This window comes from Macaca nemestrina, chromosome 2 (genome assembly GCF_043159975.1).
Source record: "Macaca nemestrina isolate mMacNem1 chromosome 2, mMacNem.hap1, whole genome shotgun sequence".
Classification (NCBI taxonomy): domain Eukaryota; kingdom Metazoa; phylum Chordata; class Mammalia; order Primates; family Cercopithecidae; genus Macaca; species Macaca nemestrina.
Genome location: NC_092126.1, coordinates 60,852,419 through 60,874,897, shown reverse-complemented (window position 1 = coordinate 60,874,897; position 22,479 = coordinate 60,852,419). Strand labels below are relative to the sequence as shown.

The following is a 22,479-nucleotide window of genomic DNA, read 5'->3' as shown; positions in this document are numbered from 1 at the left end:
AAAAAATTATCTAAAGGATATATTCATTAAAATATTCATCACAGCATTATTATAATGGTATCCATTGAGATAATTTAAGAAAATATGTACATAAGAAAATTAATATTTAAGTGATGAAATATAATTTTCATAATATAAAATATAATTTTTCAAACTATTTCTATATAGTTATGGTAACACGGACATTTAGTATAGAACAGAAAAAACAAATAGAGCCTAAGGCTTTCATATTTAGGAATTAACTTAGCTGACAAGAAGCTTAGTTGTCTTACTTTAATCTTTAGATTCTCATATGCAATACTATTTTTTATTAAAATAGTTATTAGCTATCTTTCAAAGTCATATAAAAACAAGATCCATTCATTGTAGTCACTTAGGATAAATAAAAGCTCATATCATCTTTAATATTTATTCAAAATAAGTTAAATACCATCACTACAAACAAAGTATTATGTTGGTGCAAAAGTAATTGCAGTTTTTGCCATGACTTTTAATGGAATATATTTTTATATATAAGTATGTATTATCTATTAATATATTAAATATACATTACACATATTATATATTTAACATTAAATATATTTGAAATACCTGTATAATATATATTTAGTATTAACTATATATTTAATATATTAACATTAATATATTAATTCTATATTATTTATATATTTAATAATTATATTCCATTAAAAGTAATGGCAAAAACCACAATTACTTTTGTGCCAACTTATAATATGTTAAATTACTGCTTTGCTTTCAGAAGCTTCAGGTGAGCCAGCCCCTCCCTGATTCCAATACAATACCAGCTGAAAAAATCTCTTAGGACTCAAATTAAAACTTTAAGTTATTTACCTAAAGCCAGAATTAAGGATTTTAAATTTGCTCTGAACCTCCAAGTTGTTCACATGTCTAAAATTTTACAGTTTACCAAAACACTGGGAAGACTTGGTTTTGAAGCCTTCAGTAAATCACTAACATATCTAAGCCAGTTTCATTTGAAAAATGAAACTACAATAGGTAAAAGATTACCATGATACTTTCCAGCTTTAAATGATTATGAAAGTATAAATATGTACATGTATCTATATATATAAATACAAACATACATTTAAATACAAACATAATACAGATGTACATAAGGTATATCTGTACATACATATAAATTCAAACATGTACATGATACCCATTTATACATAAAATATATACATATATCCATTTTATATATATAAAATAGATGTTAAGAAAGATGTACATAATTGAATAATAATTTTTTTATTTCTTGGCTTTTAATTTCTTTCTTGTTTTCACCTTTAATCATTTAAGAATGTTCTTTACACACAAACAACCATTTAAATTAAGATGAGCTTTTACTATCTTGCTATCTTGTTTTAAAAAATATCAAAATAAGAGGCACAGCGGACACCAGGACTCCAAGATGGCGTCAGTCGTACCAGTGAAGGACAAGAAACTTCTGGAGGTCAAACTGGGGGAGCTGCCAAGCTGGATCTTGATGCGGGACTTCAGCCCTAGTGGCATTCTCGGAGCATTTCAAAGAGGTTACTACCGGTACTACAACAAGTACATTAACGTGAAGAAGGGGAGCATCTCGGGGATTACCATGGTGCTGGCATGCTACGTGCTCTTCAACTACAGCATTTCCTACAAGCATCTCAAGCACGAGCGGCTCCGCAAATACACTGAAGAGGACACGCTATGCACCACCCCCGACCCCATGACCTTGGCCTGAGCCCCTCCGTGAGGAACACAATCTCGATCGTTGCTGAATCCTTTCATGTCCTAATGGGAATTAACCTCCAAATAAAAGATGACTGGTTAAAAAAAAAAAAAAAAAAAAATCAAAATAAGATTAAAGAAATTAAAAAGTATAAATTTGAAAGGGTAGAGACTAGAAAACAACAGGAACATAAGATATGTCAACAAACTTTTGGCAAATGAAAAACACATGGAGGATTTAGAGGTAAGAAAGCTTATTATCAGGCTACTGTAGAGAATTCCAACAGAAAAGCAAATTCACACAGCAAAAATCAGAAAGGATCAGGAATTTAAGACATCAGATACCAGAGCAGGCACAATGAGGCCACGAAGCTAAAAACAAAAAATTGATTGAATTTATGTAGTAGTGTTCCCGAGTCCCTCCATTCTACCCAGCCAGGTGATACTCTTCCCCAATCCCCAGAGGAGATAAGATTTATTTTGGGGGGAAAATGAACCAAAGAAGCACCAGGTCCAAGGACACAGTAAAAAAAAGACAGAGATGCTAAACTAAAGGTTAAAGAGATTAAGTTGGCCAGGTGCAGGGGCTCACGCCTGTAATCCCAGCACTTTGGGAGGCCAAGGCGGGCAGATCACGAGGTCCAGATATCGAGGCCATCCTAGCTAACACAGTGAAACCCTGTCTCTACTAAAAACACAAAAAAATTAGCTGGGCGCGGGGGCGGGCGCCTGCAGTCCCAGCTACTCGGGAGGCTGAGGCAGGAGAATGGCGTGAACCCGGGAGGCGGAGCTTGCAGTGAGCCGAGATCCCGCCACTGCACTCCAGCCCGGGCGACAGAGCGAGACTCCGTCTCAAAAAAAAAAAAAAAAAAAAAAATAGTAATAATAATGCCATTGTGGGAATCTCTATTTCTGTCCTTTATACTACATCTCTGAGTAAGGCACAAACAAGTAGAAAAAAAGGGACACAGATCTATGTGCCCTGGGGGTGACCAAAAAAAGAGAACAGGAGAAGGTCAGTATAAATTTTTTCTTTGTTCTAATTACAAACAACATAATTTATCCATAATAGAAGGCTGGTTGATTACATTTAACACAGGTTAATGAAAGATAGAAAAATCCTTCCCTGGAACATACCTCAAAATAACAAGAGCCATTTACAACAAACCCACAGCCAATATCATACTGAATGAGAAAAAGCTGGAAGAATTCCTCTTGAAAACCAGCACAAGACAAGGACGTCCTCTCTCACCACTCCTATTCAACATAGTATTGAAAACTCTGACCACAGCAATCAGGCAAGAGAAAAAAAATAAAGGGCATTCGACTAGGAAGACAGAAAGTCAAATTGTCTTTGCAAATGACCTAATCCTATATCTAGAAAACCTCATCATCTCAGCCCAAAAGCTTCTTAAGCTGATAAGCAACTTCAGCAATGTCTCAGGATACAAAATCAATGTGCAAAAATCACTAGCATTCCTATACACCAACGACAGACAAGTAGAGAGCCAAATCATGAATGAACTCCCATTTACAACTGCTATAAAGAGAATAAAATAGGAATACAGCTAACAAGAGAAGTGAAGGACCTCTTCAAGGAGAACTACAAACCACTGCTACAGGAAATCAGAGAGGACCACAAAGAAGTGGAAAAACATGCCATGCTCATAGACAGGAAGAATCAATATCATGAAAATGGCCATACCACCCAAGGTGATCTAAAGATTCAATGCTATTCCCATCAAACTACCATTAACATTCTTCACAGATTTAGAAAAAAACTATTTCAAAATTCATACGGAACCAAAAAAGAGCCCATATAGCCAAGACAATCCTCAGCAAAAAGAACAAAGCGGGAGGCATCACGGTACCTGACTTCAAACTATACAAGGCTACAGTAACCAAAACAGCATGGTACTGGTACAAAAACAGACACATAGACCAATGGAACAGAATAGAGAACTTAGAAATAAGACCACACATCTACAACCTTCCGATCTTTGACAACCCTGACAAAAAACAAGCAATGAGGAAAGGACTCCCTATTTAATAAATGGTGCTGGGAGAACTGGCTAGCCATATGTTAAAAATTGAAAGTGGACCCCTTCCTTATATCTTATACAAAAATTAACTCAAGATAGATTAAAGACTTAAATGTAAAACCCAAAACTAGAAAAACCTTAGAAAAAAATCTAGGCAATACCATACAGGACACAGGCACGGGCAAAGATTTCATGGCAAAAGCTTCAAAAGCAATTGCAACAAAAAGAATTAAAATGGGATCTAATTAAACTAAAGAGTTTCTGCACAGCAAAAGAAACTATCATCAGAACGAACACACAATCTATAGGCGAAAAATTTTTGCAACCTATACAACTGACAAAGGTCTAATATCCAGAGTCTATAAGGAAGTTAAACAAATTCACAAGAAAAAAAAGCAATCCCATTAAAAAATGGGCAAAGAACATGAACAGACACTTCTCAAAAGAAGACATTTATGAGGCCAACAAACATATGAGAAAAAACTCAACATCACTGATCATTAGAGAAAAGCAAATCAAAACCACAATGAGATACCATCTCATGCCAGTCAGAATGGGAATTATTAAAAAGTCAAGAAATGCCAGGTGTGGTGGCTCACACCTGTAATCCCAGCACTTTGGGAGGCTGAGGGGGGCAGATCACGACGTCGGGAGATGGAGACCATCCTGGCCAACATGGTGAAACCCTGTTTCTACGAAAAATACAAAAATTAGCTGCGTGTGGTGAAGCGTGCCTGTAATCCCAGCTACTCGGGAGGCTGAGGCAGAATTGCTTGAACCAAGGCGTCAGAGGTTGCAGTAAGCCGAGAATGCGCCACTGCACTCCAGCCTGGTGACAGAGCAAGACTCCATCTCAAAAAAAGAAAAAAAAGTCAAAAAACAACAGATGCTGGCAAAGCTGTGGAGAGACAGGAACACTTTTATTAATAAACTGTGAGTGAGAATGTAAATTAGTTCAACCATTGTGGAAGATGATGTCACAGGAATCATCCAGAATGGGCGATTCTTTGAGGAATCACCCGTGTGGTGATTCACCAAAGACCTAGAACCAGAAATACCATTTGACCCAGCAATCCATTACTGGGTATATACTCAAAGAAATAGAAATCATTCTATTATAAAGACACATGCACGTGTATGTTCGCTGCAGCATTATTCACAATAGCAAAGACACAAAATCAAACTAAATGCCCATTGCTGATAGACTGAATAAAGAAAATGTGGTACATATACATCATGGAATATTACGGAGCCACAAAAAAAGAATGAGATCATCATTTGCACGGACATGGATGGAGCTGGAAGCCATTATCCTCATCAAACTAACACAGGAAGAGAAAACCAACCACCACATGTTCTCACTAATAAGTGGGAGCTGAACACTTAGAACACATGGACCTGGGAGGGGAACAACACACAATGGGGCCTGTGGTGGGGGTACAGGGGAAGGGAGAGCATCAGGAAAAATAGATAACGCATTCTGGGATTAATATTTAGGTGCAGCAAACCACCATGACACACGTTTACCTATGTAACAAACCTGCACATCCTGCACATGTACCCCAGAACTTAAAATAAATCCTTCCTTAGAGAAACCAAGAAAAGGTTGAAAAACCACTGTGACAAAACTATAAATATTTCAAGTGACACATTTACATTTCAGAAAAATTACACTGAAATACAATTAACCCCACTAAAAGAAAGCAAAAGGTCACCATATTTCTTTGTTATAGTTAACTTCAAACATTTATTCACAAAAGGGAGTGAACACTAACAGCAAATCACAAGGTAGATCTCAAAATTGTCTTCTCTATGACAGGTACTGAAGTCCTACTCACCACCACAGACATAAACTTACCCTTAGATTTCCATAATGTCATCAGCATGTAATTAAATATACTTGCCAATTCAAGTCATGGTAATCAATTTATATTACATACTCCTAGTAAGGAAGAATTCTTTATACTTAACTCCACCAGTAAGGAGCAATGAACGGAAAGACACATTAATAGTTCTTTCTGATAAGGGCAATGAATGATGAATGGAGCACAGGCTTTTAGAGTCCCACAAGCTAACAATTTTCAATCTATCTGTAAGTGAAAGAGACAACATGGGACAGAGCTCCTATAGCTCTTGGCTTCCTGTTCTCACTCTAGTTCTTCCTGGTTGTAGCCTCATGGTTGCAAAACTCACCCAACTACTCCCACTACAGAATTGAAGCCATGGCATGCAATGACTACAGGAGGAAATCAATTTACAGAAACATCTTAATGTAAAGTTCAGGTGCCTGATTGAAGAGGTGAAACCAACATGTGGTCATTTAAGAAAAGAGATCTCGAAGGACTACACAAGTAGTTCCTTTGTCCAGTTATTGATAAGGGTACAAGAAGCAGTTATCTTTTTCAGAAAACAGGCAATCAGTTTGAGAGAACAAAGATTCCTAAAGGACATGATAGCTTATAATTACTTCTCCACTACTCACTCATTAGTATATCAAACTATAATTTTCTTGATTCTGGATACATGGCCAGAAAAAGTGAAAAGAATGTTGATTTCAATGGGAAATCCACCTCAAAGACGAAAAGTAAAAATGGGGTGAAAACTAACATATTAAGAAATCCATAAACAAGTACACAACTCTTTATAACAAAAGAGATAAAGAATTCTGTCAAAACACTTCTTCCATCACAATTAAAAACTTGCAAGCATCTTTCTTTTTAAAAACGCATGATCAATCATAGGAATTTATCCCCAATGGTTTGGAAATGAAAGCAGGAAATACAACTATAGATCTACTATAACAACCCGCTTTCAGAACTTTTCCAATTCATAACACCCCTCTTTGTGAGACTGGTTGAGTTGGCAAGGCCAATTAACAAAAAGGTGCCAGCTGTTTTTCTCGTTTTCAGATTCTGACATTTTTAGCCCTCTTATTGAAAAACATAAATAAAGTGTTATATCACTTAGCATGAAATCTTTGCCTGCAAAGAAAGTGAATATTTGTAAACTCTAAGACTAGAGAGGCTCTTAAAGGATACCTAGTTTCCCCCAAGGTTGCAACTGTCACACCTGCTCCAAATCTTAAACCTGGGAACTCTGCTTACTTCCTTCACTTAGAGCTTTTATAATACATCTAAGTTCAAAGACGACAGCTCGAATGCTTTCCTGTGACAACAAAAGACATTTGAATTTATGTATCTACTACCTAGTTAGTTGGAACACAATTGGGTTACTGTTAATTCTGGAAGTGGAAAAAAATATATATATATATATATATATATTTTTTTTTTGAGACGGAGTCTCGCTCTGTCGCCCAGGCTGGAGTGCAGTGGCCGGATCTCGGCTCACTGCAAGCTCCGCCTCCCGGGTTTACGCCATTCTCCTGCCTCAGCCTCCCGAGTAGCTGGGACTACAGGCGCCCGCTACCTCGCCCGGCTAGTTTTTCGTATTTTTTAGTAGAGACGGGGTTTCACTCTGTTAGCCAGGATGGTCTCGATCTCCTGACCTCGTGATCCGCCCGTCTCGGCCTCCCAAAGTGCTAGGATTACAGGCTTGACCCACCGCGCCCGGCCCCAAAAAATATTTTTTTGTTTAGGTTTCCAGTGTGCATTTAAAGATACACAACTTCTGAGAGAAATTACGTCAAGGTTAACCTAAAATCAAGAGCAGGCAACATGCCTTACGGTGCATTATAACATCTTGCAAAAGTAAACAAAGCCATATGCTCTTAGTCACATGGCCACAAGTACAGAAGTCAAGGGAATATATAGTGTGTTTAAGGCAAGCATATTTATACTCCAAGAAAGGAACATCTATTTCACCCTGCACCACTTCTCTCAGCAAGCCAGTGTGAGCCAGAAAGGGTAGGGCGGAATCAGAAAGAGCTGGATCTAAAGCAGGGACAGCGGAGTGGATGGGATAGAGGGCACCAGAATCCAGCCTCCCTCTTGATCCACCCTACCTAGAGCTAGTGAGGAAGCGCCAGGCTTATATTGCAAGATGAGCCAGGAAACCCAAAAGCAGCGATGAAGAGCCAGGAATGGGGGGCGAGGGGAGGAGTCGGCGAACTCTCCGACACGTCCTCAAGACAGAGGGCCAAGCTTGAGGCCTGCGGCCACCCACCCACCCATCCTACAGCCACCAGCCTTGACCCAGGGAGTCCGGAGCCTCCCAGGTGCGGGACGCATGCGCACGTTGACACTGCACACGCCGCGAGGCCGCCGCCCACCCTCCGCCGACATCCAGCGCAAACTGCGGCAGGCCCCACGCCGCCTCTTGCCAGAGCAGGGCCTCGGAGCCCCGCAGCCACGGACGCCGCTCGCCAGGCCCTGGTCGTGGGCATCACCTCGGTCCAGACCTTTGGGCTCACACCTTCCGCTGACGTGCAAGCGCCGCAGACCCTGAGACGTTTCTTTAGATCAGGGCGCCGCCGGCGTACACCGAACTTGCTTCAGTTTAAGCTCAGCGCCTTCCTGGTTCTAGCGCCAGGCAGCTTCAGCCGAGATACCGAGTGCATCGATGGATGCTGCCAGGCGCTGGGAATGCCGAGGGAGTAGATTTTAACGCTGCCAATTTTTTGTTTGGCGTTTGTTTTGCGTGCCTGTTTATTTTGATTTTATTGTTACCAAAAGCAATAAAGGTGGGACTGGAGAGTGTTATTGTCTTAGTAGTCGTCGTTATCGTCATAGGTAATCAGTAAACAAATCTGCATCGTAGGAAGTTATGTTTATGACACCTACACGAAACAAAATTGGTTATCTCATGCTGGGGGAGGGGCAAACTCGCGCAACGATAATAAATCATGGGAGTGTGTCTGTATAGAGTCTTGTGTGATTAAATTGTAATGATTTATTTGCAAAAATGCATTAAAAGTCGGTGTTTCTTCTGCCCTGAAGGTGAAGGCACTCACAAGTTGAGTGCAAATTAGTTTCTCGGATTAAAGTAACTGGTTAGTAGAGGAATAGGAGAAACCTGCCTGAGGCGAGGCGGGGAGCGGTTTCTTCTGAAGGAGAAATCAAATTTATAGGTGTGTGGAGTTTTTTAAATTAAACCAATAGAAATTAAAGAGACTCAGCATTTTCTGTAACTCATACTACATAACTTATTTTTCCTTACGTGAAAATTATTTTTTCCTCATTTACGCTTAAGCAAAGCTAAAAAGATAAATAAATTGTTGGCCTGGGTTTTGGTCGACTATGAGAACCAACTCATTCACCACTGCTAGATAACCAAGCTACAATTTTCCGCAGATATTTGAGATGGTAAAAAATCACCTCCACAATATATTTTTCATAAATAATGTACCTTAACTAGCCAATTTTGAGGCACCATTTTAAAACTTAACTACTACAACACTATGTGTATATTTTAAATAATTCAAAAGCTGGGGAAACCCTTGGGTCCTGAATTTTATTGGAACCTGTGTATCCGTCCACAGACTGTCAGCTGAGCTTTACCATAAATGCTTTTTTTTTTTTTTTTTTTAACCAAAACTGTATTTTGAAATGTCCTACCTCTGGAAAATATTTGCTCTTTAATGAAACAAAATCATTGGAACTTTGTGAGCATTTATTAGTATATGATTTTATAACCTTGATTTTTTTTTTAAAGTAAACTTCCCTTAGGCCAGTGGGAATCTGTGGTCAGACACTAAAGATTTCTCATAGCTCCATCTGTTATCAACACTACTATTCCTAAATATGCAATGAGCCAAAAAGCTGAGATCATGGGAAAATCTATTGGTTTGAATTACACAATAGTTGTGTCTGTGACTTCCCTGATTACCTTTAAAGTGGTCATCTTTCCCTCAAGCTCAGTAGATGAAAGATGAGTTCAAACCTAAAAATCATGCTTAAAAAGGCAAACTAGTAGCTGGTGGGTCTCCTGATTGCTTGCCGACTTCTAACAGTGGTTATTTTTGAGTTATTTATGAATATGTATTTAACACCTCAGTTTGAGAGCACCTTGAGCACCATATCCACTTAGCTCACCCCATTACTGGCCTTTCTGCTAAATAATCTTAAAAACAGATTTTCATAAAGGACTAAAGTTTTTTCATTATTTTCCTCTGATAATATCAGAAAGTAGTTACAGAGAGTAAACCAAGACTCAATGTAAAATTGTTTCTAAATTTGTATAACTTTGGAAACTTTGAGTATTTGAGTCCCTTTTGTGGTGTAACAAAACAAAAGCAAGTACTGACACAATGTATTAATACCTAAAAGCTATAGCTGTGGAAAAATTATAGACATTGGTTCTCCTAAAAGTGGCAAAAAATGAAATGTTTTAGAAAGGCAAAACATTTCTAAAAAGCATGATATGCATAATCCTTAAATTCACCAAATGTGAACATTTTAATATGAGTATTGTAGAATAACATAAGGTTATATCCAGCTTCTATTTACATCTATTTGAGAAACACTAATATATTAAGTTATAATTGTGTTCTTTTTTTACAAGTATTTCAGATTGTTTTGGCAGAACTTCTTAAATTATCTGCTAATTTGTTTTGATGCCTTAACCAATATATGGAAGATATACATATTAATGTTCTGTAATTCCTCTTATTTTTACTAAGAGTATTAGATCCAAAATAATGATCAAGTTACCTTTAACTTCCAGAAAGTCTGCATTAATATTCAGAGTACTTGAAAATGTCCCCTAAGCCACACTTAAAGAGGTATATTTGTTTACACACTTAAATATAACTTTTCATATGTAAATATTATTTTGTGAGTATATATTTGCATAGCCACACTTCTCACAGCAAGCCCTGTCCGGCACAATACAGACAAATGACTCAGGAATATAGATGTTCCTCTAATGTAACAAACCGTTCCGATGAAAATAGACCAGAAATAGAATTTTAAATCGTTGCGGGGGGAGGGGAGGAAGAGAGAGAGAGAGAGAGAGAGAGAGAGAGAGAGAGAGAGGACGTTTACTCCTGGCGAGCGTCTCTTTTTTAGCACTCCGCAATAAATGAAATTAGACGAGGTACAAACTTAACGTCGATTTTTTTTTTCAGACTCGAAGAGGGATAATCTCTTGTTTTTCAAATTAGTAAACAAACTCGGATGTTTCCCAAGATGCTAAAGAAGAAGTCCTGTAATTCATCATAGAGGGGTCCGGTTGCAAGGAGCAAGGGAGAAGGGTGGGAGTTCTGAGACCTCAGAGGGGAAACGAACGAAGTCGAGCTGTCCTTGACCTGGCGCTAAGGAAACACTTTAAAATGAGATCTGTCAGCTAACAGCTGCTCGGGAAACTTGTTAAATCGACCGGTCCCTTTTAGCGGGGTCTGTCCATAGAGGAGTCAGCTAGGCTCCAGGACACGAATAATAGAGAGAATAACACGGACCGAGGGGCGAGGAACTTGGAGGAGAACCGAACTCAACCTGCCTGCGAGCCGGGAAGCTCCTAAGAGAAGCTGCGCGGGTCGGAGAAGGTGCAGACAACCCTGACTCTGGGCAGGATGATGCCGGGCGGTGGAGCTACTGCCGGCAGGGGTCGAGGGTGTGAGTGAGAGGCGGGGATGCAGGATTGGGATGCGGGCTCAGGATGCGAGAATGGGATGCGGGGCCTATAAACTGCTGGGCGATTGATGCAGGGCAGGGACGAGGAAAAGAAATGCGAAGCTGAGCAGTTGCGAGGCATCCTGACTCCAAGCAAGGCTGTAGGGAAGGATGTAGGGTCGGGATACCAGACTGACTCTAAGAGCTGCGCACTTGTCAGTTTCCTCTTGGCCCCACCCCGCGGGGTCTATCCAGCTCCCCAATGTTTTACTAAGTCGTGACACCAACGCAAAATCCACGCCTAATTAAATTAATTAGGGATTCTTGTCAATCCTGGATTAATGGCCAAGAGCATAGGCGGCAGGGGCTATCTGGAAACCTGAGCGGCCGGGGACCGGCCTCCTCTCCCCGCCCCCTCCAGTCCCCCTGTGCTGCCCTACCACTCCAGCCCCAGCCCGCCCGAACTCCAATCTCTCTCTCTCTCTCTCTCTCTCTCTCTCTCTCTCTCTCTCTCTCTCTCTCCTTCTCCTTCTCCTTTTCCCCTCCCCAACCCCCGGTAGAGGCGCGACTGCTACCCGGGAAGGGGCTCACTCCGAGTTGCGCGGGGAGGTAATTTACTCAGAACAAGGGGCCGCCTTTAGGAAGTATAAATAGTGAGACTTCAAGCGCAGCATCGCTATCAGATCTGAACTCTCCGCAGGAAGAATTGTCAAAGATCTTAACATTGAACAAGCGCGCTCCGGCAGGGAAGCATCAGTTCCCATTTCCCTCCGGCGGCCCCCGCCCCTTCTCTTCTCCTCCTCCTCCTCCCTCTCCTCCTCCTCACCCTTCTCCCCCTCCTCCTCCTCTTCTTACTTCTTTTTCTCCTACTTCTCCTCCTCTGTCTTCCTTCTTCTCCTCTTTTTCTTCTTCTTCCTCCTCCTCCCTCTCCTCCCCCACCTCCTGTCCCATTGATGTGTTATTATTGGGGGGGCTGGAGCAGTAAAAAAAGAAGAAGGAAAAAAAGAGCGGGGCTCGGCTGGCAGAGGTTGAGCGCCGGGCTGACGTGCGGCGGCGATGGAAGAACTTACGGCGTTCGTCTCCAAGTCTTTTGACCAGAAAGTGAAGGAGAAGAAGGAGGCGATCACGTACCGGGAGGTGCTGGAGAGCGGGCCGCTGCGCGGGGCCAAGGAGCCGACCGGCTGCACCGAGGCCGGCCGCGACGACCGCAGCAGCCCGGCAGTCCGGGCGGCCGGCGGAGGCGGCGGCGGAGGAGGCGGAGGCGGAGGCGGAGGAGGCGGAGGAGGTGTAGGAGGAGGAGGAGCAGGCGGAGGAGCTGGAGGAGGGCGCTCTCCCGTCCGGGAGCTGGACATGGGCGCTGCCGAGAGAAGCAGGGAGCCGGGCAGCCCGCGACTGACGGAGGGTAACGACCTGACTGACCCCGGGCAACGGTTCCCCTTCCCTCCTTCCTGACTCTTCTCGGGCGGGAGAGGACTCCGAGGCCCAGCGGGGAGGGGAGAGGGACGCGGAGAGCGCCCTGGACCCCAGCTTTGTAAGCTGGAGTGATAGTGGAAGGGTGGGGGTCCGGTGGTATGCTCGGTCGTGGGTGGGGTCCTAGTGTGTTGTTGGGGAGGAAGCGTGTGGGATTTGTGCGCGTCCTTCCCAGATGTTCCCATTCCATCGAAATGCATTTTTCACCAGCCGGAGGATGGGCCCGCAGCCCGGATGGCCCGCAGGCGGACGTGGAAGTTCGCGGGGCCGGGCTGCAGGAGGGGGTGCCGGACCGGACGGCGGGACTAAAGCTAGCCTCTAGCAAGGAGTTTGCAGGGAGGGAGAAGGGGAGAGGTGGATAGCTCGCCTCGTGTTTGGGGGCCGCCAAGACCCCTCGAACTCCGCAGAGACCCTGAATCTTTGGATCTTAGGGGCCAAAACTTCCCATTCTCTTTGAAGGTAGAAGGAAGCCAACGAAAGCTAGGGTCCAGGCTACGCTGCTTCTCCCCGGCGAGGCGTTTCGGTTTCTTGGTGTGTTGGGGGCGGGGACGGGGAGGTGGGGATCTATATTTACACAATTCCTTTAGTGTTTTCAATCACCCAGTACTCGGTTCTCTTAGAGCAAAAATCCTTTGGTGCTAGCTCAGTGTTAGGAAATGTCTTTATCTCAATGGCAGAGCATCCTATAACAATTCAAAGGAGTTCAACAATAAAATTAATTTGGCACTTGGTGCCTGCAGTAACTGGTGTACTGCCATATTTTTCCAATTAAGAAAATATGTGGCATGTGTGGAATCACATATTTAAGCAAGCAATTAAGTTGTTTATAACACGGTCTGTTCCTGTTTAGATCATTAATTGGAAATTTGGGGACAAAAATAGAGATTTTATTAAGTCTATTGATCAACTTGAAATTTGGACATCTCTTCGAAGCCCCAAAACTTTGAGTGGCATCCACTGTGTAGACGACATGTAAGAGACAAAGCCTTCCCACCTCATTGGCAGCATCTGAAGGATGTGTTTTCATATTTTAATTTCAGTACAATATCAGTAAAAATACTTTGCTATTAAATTGGTTCATAATGTTCACTATAATGTTATCCACTTCCTTCCTAAAGAAGGGACAAATGTCCACAAAACGAACTCTGAGAACTAGAAAATACAGCAATACTTAAGATCACCGTAGCTAGTAATGCCCCGCAGGGCCGAGATCTAGCGACTCTTCTTCCTCCAAACCAGCACCAGGTCTTCCTAAATTTGTAAAATGGTGGAATTACTGTCAAGGTGCCCAGCTCAGCCTCCCGGCCTTGAGTCCACAACTACAGGCCCGAACTACAGGTTCGCCAGCGCGCTTGACGGCGAGGTTCAGATCTGAACCCCAGGCGGACGCAGTTCCTGGGACTGTTGATTTCCAAGCTCAGGACAAGTATTAATTTCTCTGCAGACCGGCTCTTCCGGAAATGATTTTTAACACCCAGGCTGGCCTGGATCCTGCGCTGGAAAGAACTGCAAACAGTCTCTACTATCTAAACTCAGCTTTGACTCCTTAAAAACCGGAGTCTCTGGTTGGGGCGCAGAGTATAAAGGTTCCAGGGCGATATACATATGGTGACTCTATATGCTCACACTAGAAGAGCTCCTGTTTTTAAAGGGAGGAGAAGGACAGGACAGTGGCAACGGATGTGTGCAAACCCAGAGCAGAAAAATGCATATTTTATTAAACATCCGAGCTGCTGGTTGCATGAAAAGGCTTTGAGCAACCAATAGAAACCGAGGATCGCGAATATTCCGCTTGAACCTGTTGATCTCTGTGGGTTAAGCGTTTAGGGTCGAGTCTGCGTTTCCACGAGGGAGGGCCAAGAGAGAACAGAGAGAGCGGTTGCTTTCGCCCGCCACCGGAGGCTGGTTTTCCGCCTTCTGCCTTCTGGCCCGGCGTGGGCGGCGAGCCCTTCGGGCCGCCAACATGGCGTGGGCGCCTGTGCTCGTGCGACCCCGGTCGGACAGGGCGAACGGAGATTACCTGGCTGCCCAGGGTACCTTATGCAGGGTTTGGCCCGAGCCCAGGGGCAGCGAGGGGTGTCTGCGGATGCGGCTCCCTGTGCAGCACAACACCGGGGTCTGTTTCTCTCGCTGATACCCTTCGGCCCAATTGTTCCTAAATTAGACCAGCAAGTTTGCGGTAGGCAGAGAGCTGGAGGTGGTGAGAGCTGGCCTGAGAACGAGTCAGCCTTCTGGGAATGGCCGGTGTGAGAGGCCAGTGGGTGGCCTTGCCGCGCCCTTATGTCCAGACCTTGCTCTGTGAGAAGCCTAGCGCTGCGCCTTTGATTTCTGGGAGTGCTCGGGAGAAAGTGAGTGCGAAAGTGAGTGGAAAGCATTTGGCGTTTGCTGGGGAAGGCCGGGAACTGTGGGGTGGACAGTGAGTCGAGATACGTTTGCGGAGGAGGTGGGTGGTTGACTGCCCACCTTGCCCCAGGCGGCTGCTCAGACTTGACCTTTGCGCTTCTCCGGGATATTCTTCCTCCGAGTGGGGTGAGAAGCCGGATCAGGATTCCACGAGGGGGAACGATTCTCTATCCTTTTTTGTGACAAATCTGGTAACGGGATTTGCTGTGCTGTTTTTGTCCGTGTGTGTGTGTGTGTGTGTGTGTGTGTGTGTGTGTGCATGGATGCACGTGTGGCCCCCCTGGGGTGCCCCCTCCAGTGTCCCCGGAGCTGAAAGATCGCAAAGAGGATGCGAAAGGGATGGAGGACGAAGGCCAGACCAAAATCAAGCAGAGGCGAAGTCGGACCAATTTCACCCTGGAACAACTCAATGAGCTGGAGAGGCTTTTTGACGAGACCCACTATCCCGACGCCTTCATGCGAGAGGAACTGAGCCAGCGACTGGGCCTGTCGGAGGCCCGAGTGCAGGTACCCAGCTGCCAGGAGGTCGAGGGCCCAGGGAGCAGAGAGAGCCTGGGGTTGGAAAGAGGCTTGGGGAACACACTCGGGAGGTGGTGGTTCTAGTGTCTGGTGTAAGATGAGAAGGAAAGAGATATCTTTACTAGAGGTCTTATTTTCCAAAGTAGATCTTAGTCCTATAGCACTCCCCTCTCTTTTATTTTTCCATCCTAACATATGTTCCCAGAAGAAGAAAGCTGTGCTGGGCTTTCTCCCAGAGTTTCTATAAACCACACCCCCCTCTACTCGCGCTGGCTTTAATGTGGTTTAATCCTAATGGGCCTACTTTTATAAGGCTTAAAAAAAATCCCACAGAAAACGTTTTATCTCTGGATGCCTTGAAAGTTCCAAGGAGTATGTTGCTCTCTGGAGTTTGATTTCCTTGAAGGTCTGCTCTGCAGGGTCTAGGTTTGTCAAGCGGATATCCCAATTAGGTTTATAGATGTTCAGACTATAAAGAAAATTAGTAACTGTTAAGTGCAGAAATTTACAGTCTGCTGTTAGCGGTCGATCTCAAACTGTGTGTGAAATAGCGGAGAAATAAACGCATTTTGGCCACTCTTTGTTCATTTGTTTAACCAAGGCAACGAAACTGACCCTAAAGAAATTAGATTTTAAAACAAACCACATATCTTAGTATTTATATTTCCAAAACCTGCCCCCCACCCCCACCCCCAGCACGTGCCATACCCAATGAAGTTAGGATTGAAACAGATTTTCTTTATTGGTCGTGGAGGCAAATGTAATAGCAAAAATAGGCTTTGGGGTCATTTAAAGGAGCAAATTGTGTACTTTCACATACACATATCCTTCTGGCTTTACGGGGAACAAATGTAAATGTTTCAGATTATATTTCCGCTCAAATAATAAAATAGAATAAAATGATAGTCATTATTTGTTTGAACACATGGAGCAGTTTTAGGCCCGCACATCTGCAGCTGTTACAAAGTATCGCTGTAACAGATACTCCCTCGGTCTCTGGGCACAGAGACCACCATCTGTAGCGAACTATGCACAATTCTTAAGGGGCTTCCCGCATCTTGTAATAGGATCAGGAAAAAAAAAAAACCCAGAGCAGTCACGTTTAAGAGGAAAAGTAATAATAGGCTGCCTTGGTCATCACAGCATCAGCAGCAGAGCCTTCCTTTTTAAGCCTCTCCTGCTTTGCTCTGTGCACTGAGATCTCCACAGGCTCAGCAACCCCTTAAAAACATGATGATAATTATTACAGTTATGATTATTAGTATCTTAATTCCAACTCTTCTAGAGGAAAAAAAGGCAAGAAGCCTCAGGCCATGTGAATTACACAAAGGACGCCACCCTGGCACACAATCCACCCTCTATTATACTAAATAGCAGAGAAATTTTTGAAGATTTACATTGACTATAACACTTGCTTTCAAAAACATACCAATAAAAGCTCTGAAGCAGTATTTTTACTTTAATGGGGTTTTTAAAACTTTAATTTGTGAGTCAATCAATATGCTTTATTATTGAAAGTGGAATACAAAAGCAAGCTTTATTTGAATTTTTAAAAATCTGTCATACTGCCTGTAAAAGTTGTCAAGTTTAAGCAGGTAACATCCAGGAGAACAAAGTACCTAAGAGTTACTCGCTTTATACATACTTCATTGTCCTTTCGCTGAATGCTCTTCTTTTTTTCTCTTAAGAAGTGTACTTTATTGTTGTTTCATACTTTTATTTACATTTTAGTTATTTTCTAGATGTTTTCCTACTATCCTAACTACAAGCAGTGACTTTTTCTAAAGAAGCAAATTAGATTATCATGCTAATGGTGCACAATTATTCTGCTACTGTGTTTCACTCTGCTGCACAGAGGAACAGAGAAATTCTAAACTTCTTTGTAGTGAGGCTTTTATGACACTAATTACCTCTCCCCAACCCTTACAACTCCTTCTCCCCAAAAGAGTTATTATTGCTCTGGTGTGTGGTTTTTCTTTAAGATGAAGCTAATTAACATTAAAGGCTATTAGTGAGCACACCCTTCTCAGGTCTTAACTGGGCAAATATCTAAACACATTATCATATTGGTATCAGGTACCAAGTAGAGTTTTAGGCCACAGGGACTCTGTTATGTGAAAAGATGAAATCAGGACTAATAGTAATGTATCTTGCAAAAGTCTATAAAATCTATCTTTCTATTTCCGTAGTTAATTTACATGTTTAACTTTGGAAATTGAGGCTGTTTTATACAATTCAAAGATTGCTTGCTATATCTCCCAGTTCTTATCTAAACCACGACTCTTTTCTCTTTGCACTCCTGTAATTAAAAAAAATTTTTAGTCATAATATCTAGGTTTTATTTTTTTTTCTCCCTCCAACCTATAGGTTTGGTTTCAGAATCGAAGAGCTAAATGTAGAAAACAAGAAAATCAACTCCATAAAGGTATGCTTCTTATACAAGGAACATTTGAAAGTCTGAGCAAAGAGAGAAGTAGTGAATATTACTATTACAATGACAGAAAAAAGAAACCTCAAAAATGACAATAGTTCTTGACTTAATAATCCTAAAAGGCTGTTAATGGAGTCCTAAAGTTTGGGAGTAAGTTATATTTATTTAAATTTTGGATACAGTTTAGAAAGATAATAGTCCAATTTCAAAGTAATTAGTTCTATCTTGTACCATTTGGAACCCTGAAAAATGCTACAAATGTTAACCTCACATTATTTTTCTTTTGTACTTTTTACAGGTGTTCTCATAGGGGCCGCCAGCCAGTTTGAAGCTTGTAGAGTCGCACCCTATGTCAACGTAGGTGCTTTAAGGATGCCATTTCAGCAGGCAAGTACAGTATAGTTTCAAGCTGTTTTTAAATATAAAAATACCTGACTGTTTGCTTGAACTGTTGAACATCACCTATGTCTGATCCCAGATGTCAATGTCTGCACAGTTGGATAATCTATTTTGAGATGATGTAGTGGACCCACTACCCTTTAAAAACCTATACAGCATTAAGGGCCTGAATACCTACTCCCTTCTGTCCTCATGGGAACCCCTGAAGAGGCCTGGGGGCAGTAACTGGCCCTTTAAAAATACACTAAAGGTCGCCCTTAGAGAGAGAGGAAGGAAAAGTCTTTTGATTAAGATTTTGTCAAATCCAATACAGAGATTAGTCTTAAGGTATTTCTAAGGCAACCCTCTAGATACTTTTGTAGGTATTTTCTACCTCTTAGTCACGTTAAATAACTCTGACAGAAGAAAAATAAATAAACACGAGTACTCCCAGCTCATACTTTCATTTTTTTCTTTCTTTTGTTTTTAAATCTGTTTCTGCAAACAAAGCTTCATCTCTGGTAAAGAGAGAAGTCTTGGTCTTCCCAGGGCTGCCTTGCCTTTGCAAACCCTAAGCCATAAAGGAACCTTTAAGAGTATATTTTAAAAGGACAGCCTGCAGCAATGATTTAATCCTGGGAAATCCCAGTGCTCTGAACTCCCCGCTCTCCAAGCCTGAGGGCGATATCCTTTCCCAACCAGTATCTGACCTTCCCCATCCTCAGCCAGGACCCCTGCTTGGCATGGCTGTGATGTCATGAATTAGCTCTCAGTCTCCAGTGACTTGGACAGGGAGACACATAGGTGTGCCCATGAATTGAAACTCAGTGTCAGGGAGATCTTAGCTCTCTTGGTGCCACAGGACTCTGGCATCCTAATGCTGGGCTTTGGAAACAAGGGAGAATGACTGAAGAAAGAGAGAGGGGTGACTTTAAAAGGAGACCTTTACTGCTCAAAAGGTAATCTTTGGGCCAGCAGCAACAAAACTGTCTGGGAGATTGTTAGAAATTCAGAATCTCAGGCCCCAACCTAGACCTTCTGAATCAGAATCTGAATTTTAACGAGATCCCTGGGTAATTCTTATGGCAGTAAAGGTTAGAAGTACCGACTCACAATTGTGCCTATTGTGGGAAAGATGGAATAACTTCCCTGAATAACATTAAAAAGTTGCGTAGTTTGCTTGTTGGTACTCCGTTGTTTTGGTAGTGGGGTAAGAGATGCATGGCAGCATCAGGAGAAGAGGGTAAGGATCCTCACCCACAGTCTTTCCAATATACCATTTCAGCCCAGTTCCCAAGGGAGACGGCCACATTCCTGCAGACAGGGGTTCCCGGGGTGCAGGGAAATAAACCTACCCCAACTGAGTTTCGGAGACCCAGGGGGCAGTGGAGTATCCATGTGGAACCCCAGATTCAGCAACAGGCTGAGAAGGTCACTCTCGGAACAAGATGCGCAGCCAAATGCCCTCTCCCCGTGCCCAAACACAACCCAACTCTCTCTCTGGCCAAGCTGGACGCCGTTAATGCTCTGTTTCTATTCTGTTGTCACCCTAGGATAGTCATTGCAACGTGACGCCCTTGTCCTTTCAGGTTCAGGCGCAGCTGCAGCTGGACAGCGCTGTGGCGCACGCGCACCACCACCTGCATCCGCACCTGGCCGCGCACGCGCCCTACATGATGTTCCCAGCGCCGCCCTTCGGACTGCCGCTCGCCACGCTGGCCGCGGATTCGGCTTCCGCCGCCTCGGTAGTCGCGGCGGCAGCAGCCGCCAAGACCACCAGCAAGAACTCCAGCATCGCCGATCTCAGACTGAAAGCCAAAAAGCACGCCGCAGCCTTGGGTCTGTGATGCCAACGCCAGCACCAATGTCGCACCTCCTCCGCGGCACTCAGCCTACACGCCCTCCGCGCCCCGCTGCTTCTCCGTTACCCCTTTCAGACTTCAAGAGCCGGCCCTCTTTCCTCCTCGCTGACCATCCCTTGTTCCCTTTCGCATCCTGGACTCGGAAAGGCAGACTCCACGCAGGACCAGGGATCTCACGAGGCACCCAGGCGCTGTGGCTCCTGCCCGTTTTCCTACCCGAGGGCCTAGAATTCGGTTTTGTAGGAGCGGGTTTGGGGGAGTCAGGAGAGAGACTGGACAGGGGAGTGCTGGAACCGAGGAGTTTGGCTCACCGCAAAGCGGCAACGATGGACTCTTGCATAGAAAAAAGAAATCTTGTTAACAAAAAATGAGCAAACAAAAAAATTGAAAGACCGGAGAGAAAAAGAGAAAGGGAACTTATTTCTTATTACTATTTGGCAGAAGCTGAAATTGGAGAACCAAGGAGCAAAAACACATTTTAAAATTAAAGTATTTTATACATTTTAAAATATGGAAAAACAACCCAGACGAATCTCGAGAGAATGTGGGGGAGTTACCAACTTAAATGTGTGTTTTTAAAAATGCGCTAAGAAGGCAAAGCAGAAAGAAGAGGTATACTTATTTGAAAAACTAAGATGAAAAAAGTGCGCAGCTGGGAAGTTCACAGGTTTTGAAACTGACCTTTTTCTGCGAAGTTCACGTTAACACGAGAAATTTGATAAGAGAGGCGGGCCTCCTTTTACGTTGAATCAGATGCTTTGAGTTTAAACCCACCATGTATGGGAGAGCAAGAAAAGAGAAAATATTAAAACGAGGAGAGAGAAAAATAATATTAACACAAAAAGATGCCACAGACAATGATTTCTCTGAGAAATTATTATGGCAAAACTGTCCGGACTGCTGACAGTAAATTCCGGTTTGCATGTTACTTGTATTCCATTGATGGTGTGTCTCCTCCCACCCCCTTATCTCCCATGCACTCACTCCATTTTCATCTTCACTATGAAAAACAATACCAAAAGCATCTGGAAATTGATACCTATATCCATATATATATATATATATATATTTGCCCTGTCTTCGATCCTGGGGAACAAAAGAAAAAAGTCAGAAAGGGAAAAAATTACACTCATTGTCCTAAGAAGACAGAGGTGGGCAGAACATGTGGGGAAAGGAAAAAGAAAACAAGACCACCAAACGAAATAATGAAGGTGCAGCGCCTCGCTGTGCCAGACACAGTAGGCGCTCAATGAATGTTAGTTCCCACCATTCCCCTTTTCTTGTGTTCCTTCTTGTTGGTTTCCCGAAGTCCTATTTGAAGACAGTGCTTTATTTCCCCCTCTCTATCCCGTCAAATTCACCTTAAATAACACCCAGCTAGATACAGGCACTAGGTTTGTGTAAGATATGTTGATACACACGAACAAAGTTTATTTTGGCTATAATGCGTGGACTGACTTCAACATTTGCATTTTATCTCACAAAGGTGTATCTATTCAAGTAACTTTTTTTGTTTTTTGGTTTTTTTGGTTGTTTGTTTCAATTCATGTAGCTATTTAAACTGGGATACTTTGGACTAAGCCAATCTGTATCCCAATTCGCTGGCAAGCCTAAGTTTGTGGGGTTTTGTTTTTGTTTTTATTTTACCTTCTAATTTACAAGAAAGAGGAAAAGCTCTTCTAACTGAACTTTGGTATGCGGTTGAGCTTTGTAACTATTTGTTCTCCATGAAAACAAAATTATTTATATTTGACATATTTTTTCTAGTGTATTAAGTTATTTTAAACAAAAGATGTTATGATGTGTTGTCAGTACAAAATGTGTCGCCTCCACTTCTGTTAAACCTTTTAAATAAGTGCCAAGTTATAATTGAAGACACTTTGCGATCAATTGAATGAAAATATCGTTTCATTTGATGGGGTTCGTGTCATCTTTGTTCCTGTTACTATTAAAATATCCGGGATAGTCTTTCCCTTTTCCCTTTTGATTAATGCGTATCACTCTCTCGAATATACCAGCTTGGAAAAGCGCTTGCCTCTGCTCTTACGTGCTGCAGTCAAGGGGCAGTAAGAAGGGTGGCTGTGTGGCTGTCCCTAGCGCTGAGCGCATTTCTCGCCGCCGGCCCCCTCCAT

General features: G+C 42.8%; 2 protein-coding genes and 1 pseudogene across 3 annotated transcripts in view; 2 read left to right on the top strand and 1 right to left on the bottom strand.

Annotated features, from left to right (window-relative positions):
- The window catches only part of LOC105488555 (arginine and serine rich coiled-coil 1), a 417,805-nt gene extending 409,579 nt beyond the window's left edge, over positions 1 to 8,226 (bottom strand). Inside the window, exons 1-2 of the mRNA XM_071091156.1 lie at positions 8,122 to 8,226; positions 6,881 to 6,941 (exon numbers count right to left, since the gene is read on the bottom strand). The gene's annotated coding sequence lies outside the window, so the exon portion shown is untranslated. The remainder of the gene's footprint in view (positions 1 to 6,880; positions 6,942 to 8,121) is intronic.
- Positions 1,415 to 1,865, top strand: LOC105488553 (ATP synthase subunit f, mitochondrial pseudogene; annotated as a pseudogene).
- A 3,989-nt stretch (positions 8,227 to 12,215) lies between the features above and the next one.
- Positions 12,216 to 22,217, top strand: LOC105488556 (SHOX homeobox 2). 2 transcript variants are annotated; one of them, XM_071090500.1, is made up of 6 exons: positions 12,216 to 12,686; positions 13,214 to 13,285; positions 15,456 to 15,664; positions 18,044 to 18,101; positions 18,406 to 18,494; positions 20,039 to 22,217. In XM_071090500.1, the coding sequence occupies exons 1-6, from the start codon at positions 12,341 to 12,343 to the stop codon at positions 20,330 to 20,332; spliced, it is 1,068 nt and encodes a 355-aa protein (XP_070946601.1). In that variant the 5' UTR covers positions 12,216 to 12,340; the 3' UTR covers positions 20,333 to 22,217. The 2 variants fall into 2 exon arrangements, with proteins under 2 accessions (XP_070946601.1, XP_070946602.1); XM_071090501.1 differs by lacking the exon at positions 13,214 to 13,285.
- Positions 22,218 to 22,479: the final 262 nt, after the last annotated feature.

Excerpts from the sequence above, each read along its gene's own strand:
- LOC105488556 (XM_071090500.1), top strand. The coding sequence starts at position 12,341 with ATGGAAGAACTTACGGCGTTCGTCTCCAAGTCTTTTGACCAGAAAGTG. Across the intron at positions 12,687-13,213 it reads CAGCCCGCGACTGACGGAGG|GTAGAAGGAAGCCAACGAAA; the intron begins GTAACGACCTGA and ends TTCTCTTTGAAG. Across the intron at positions 18,495-20,038 it reads TAAGGATGCCATTTCAGCAG|GATAGTCATTGCAACGTGAC; the intron begins GCAAGTACAGTA and ends TTGTCACCCTAG.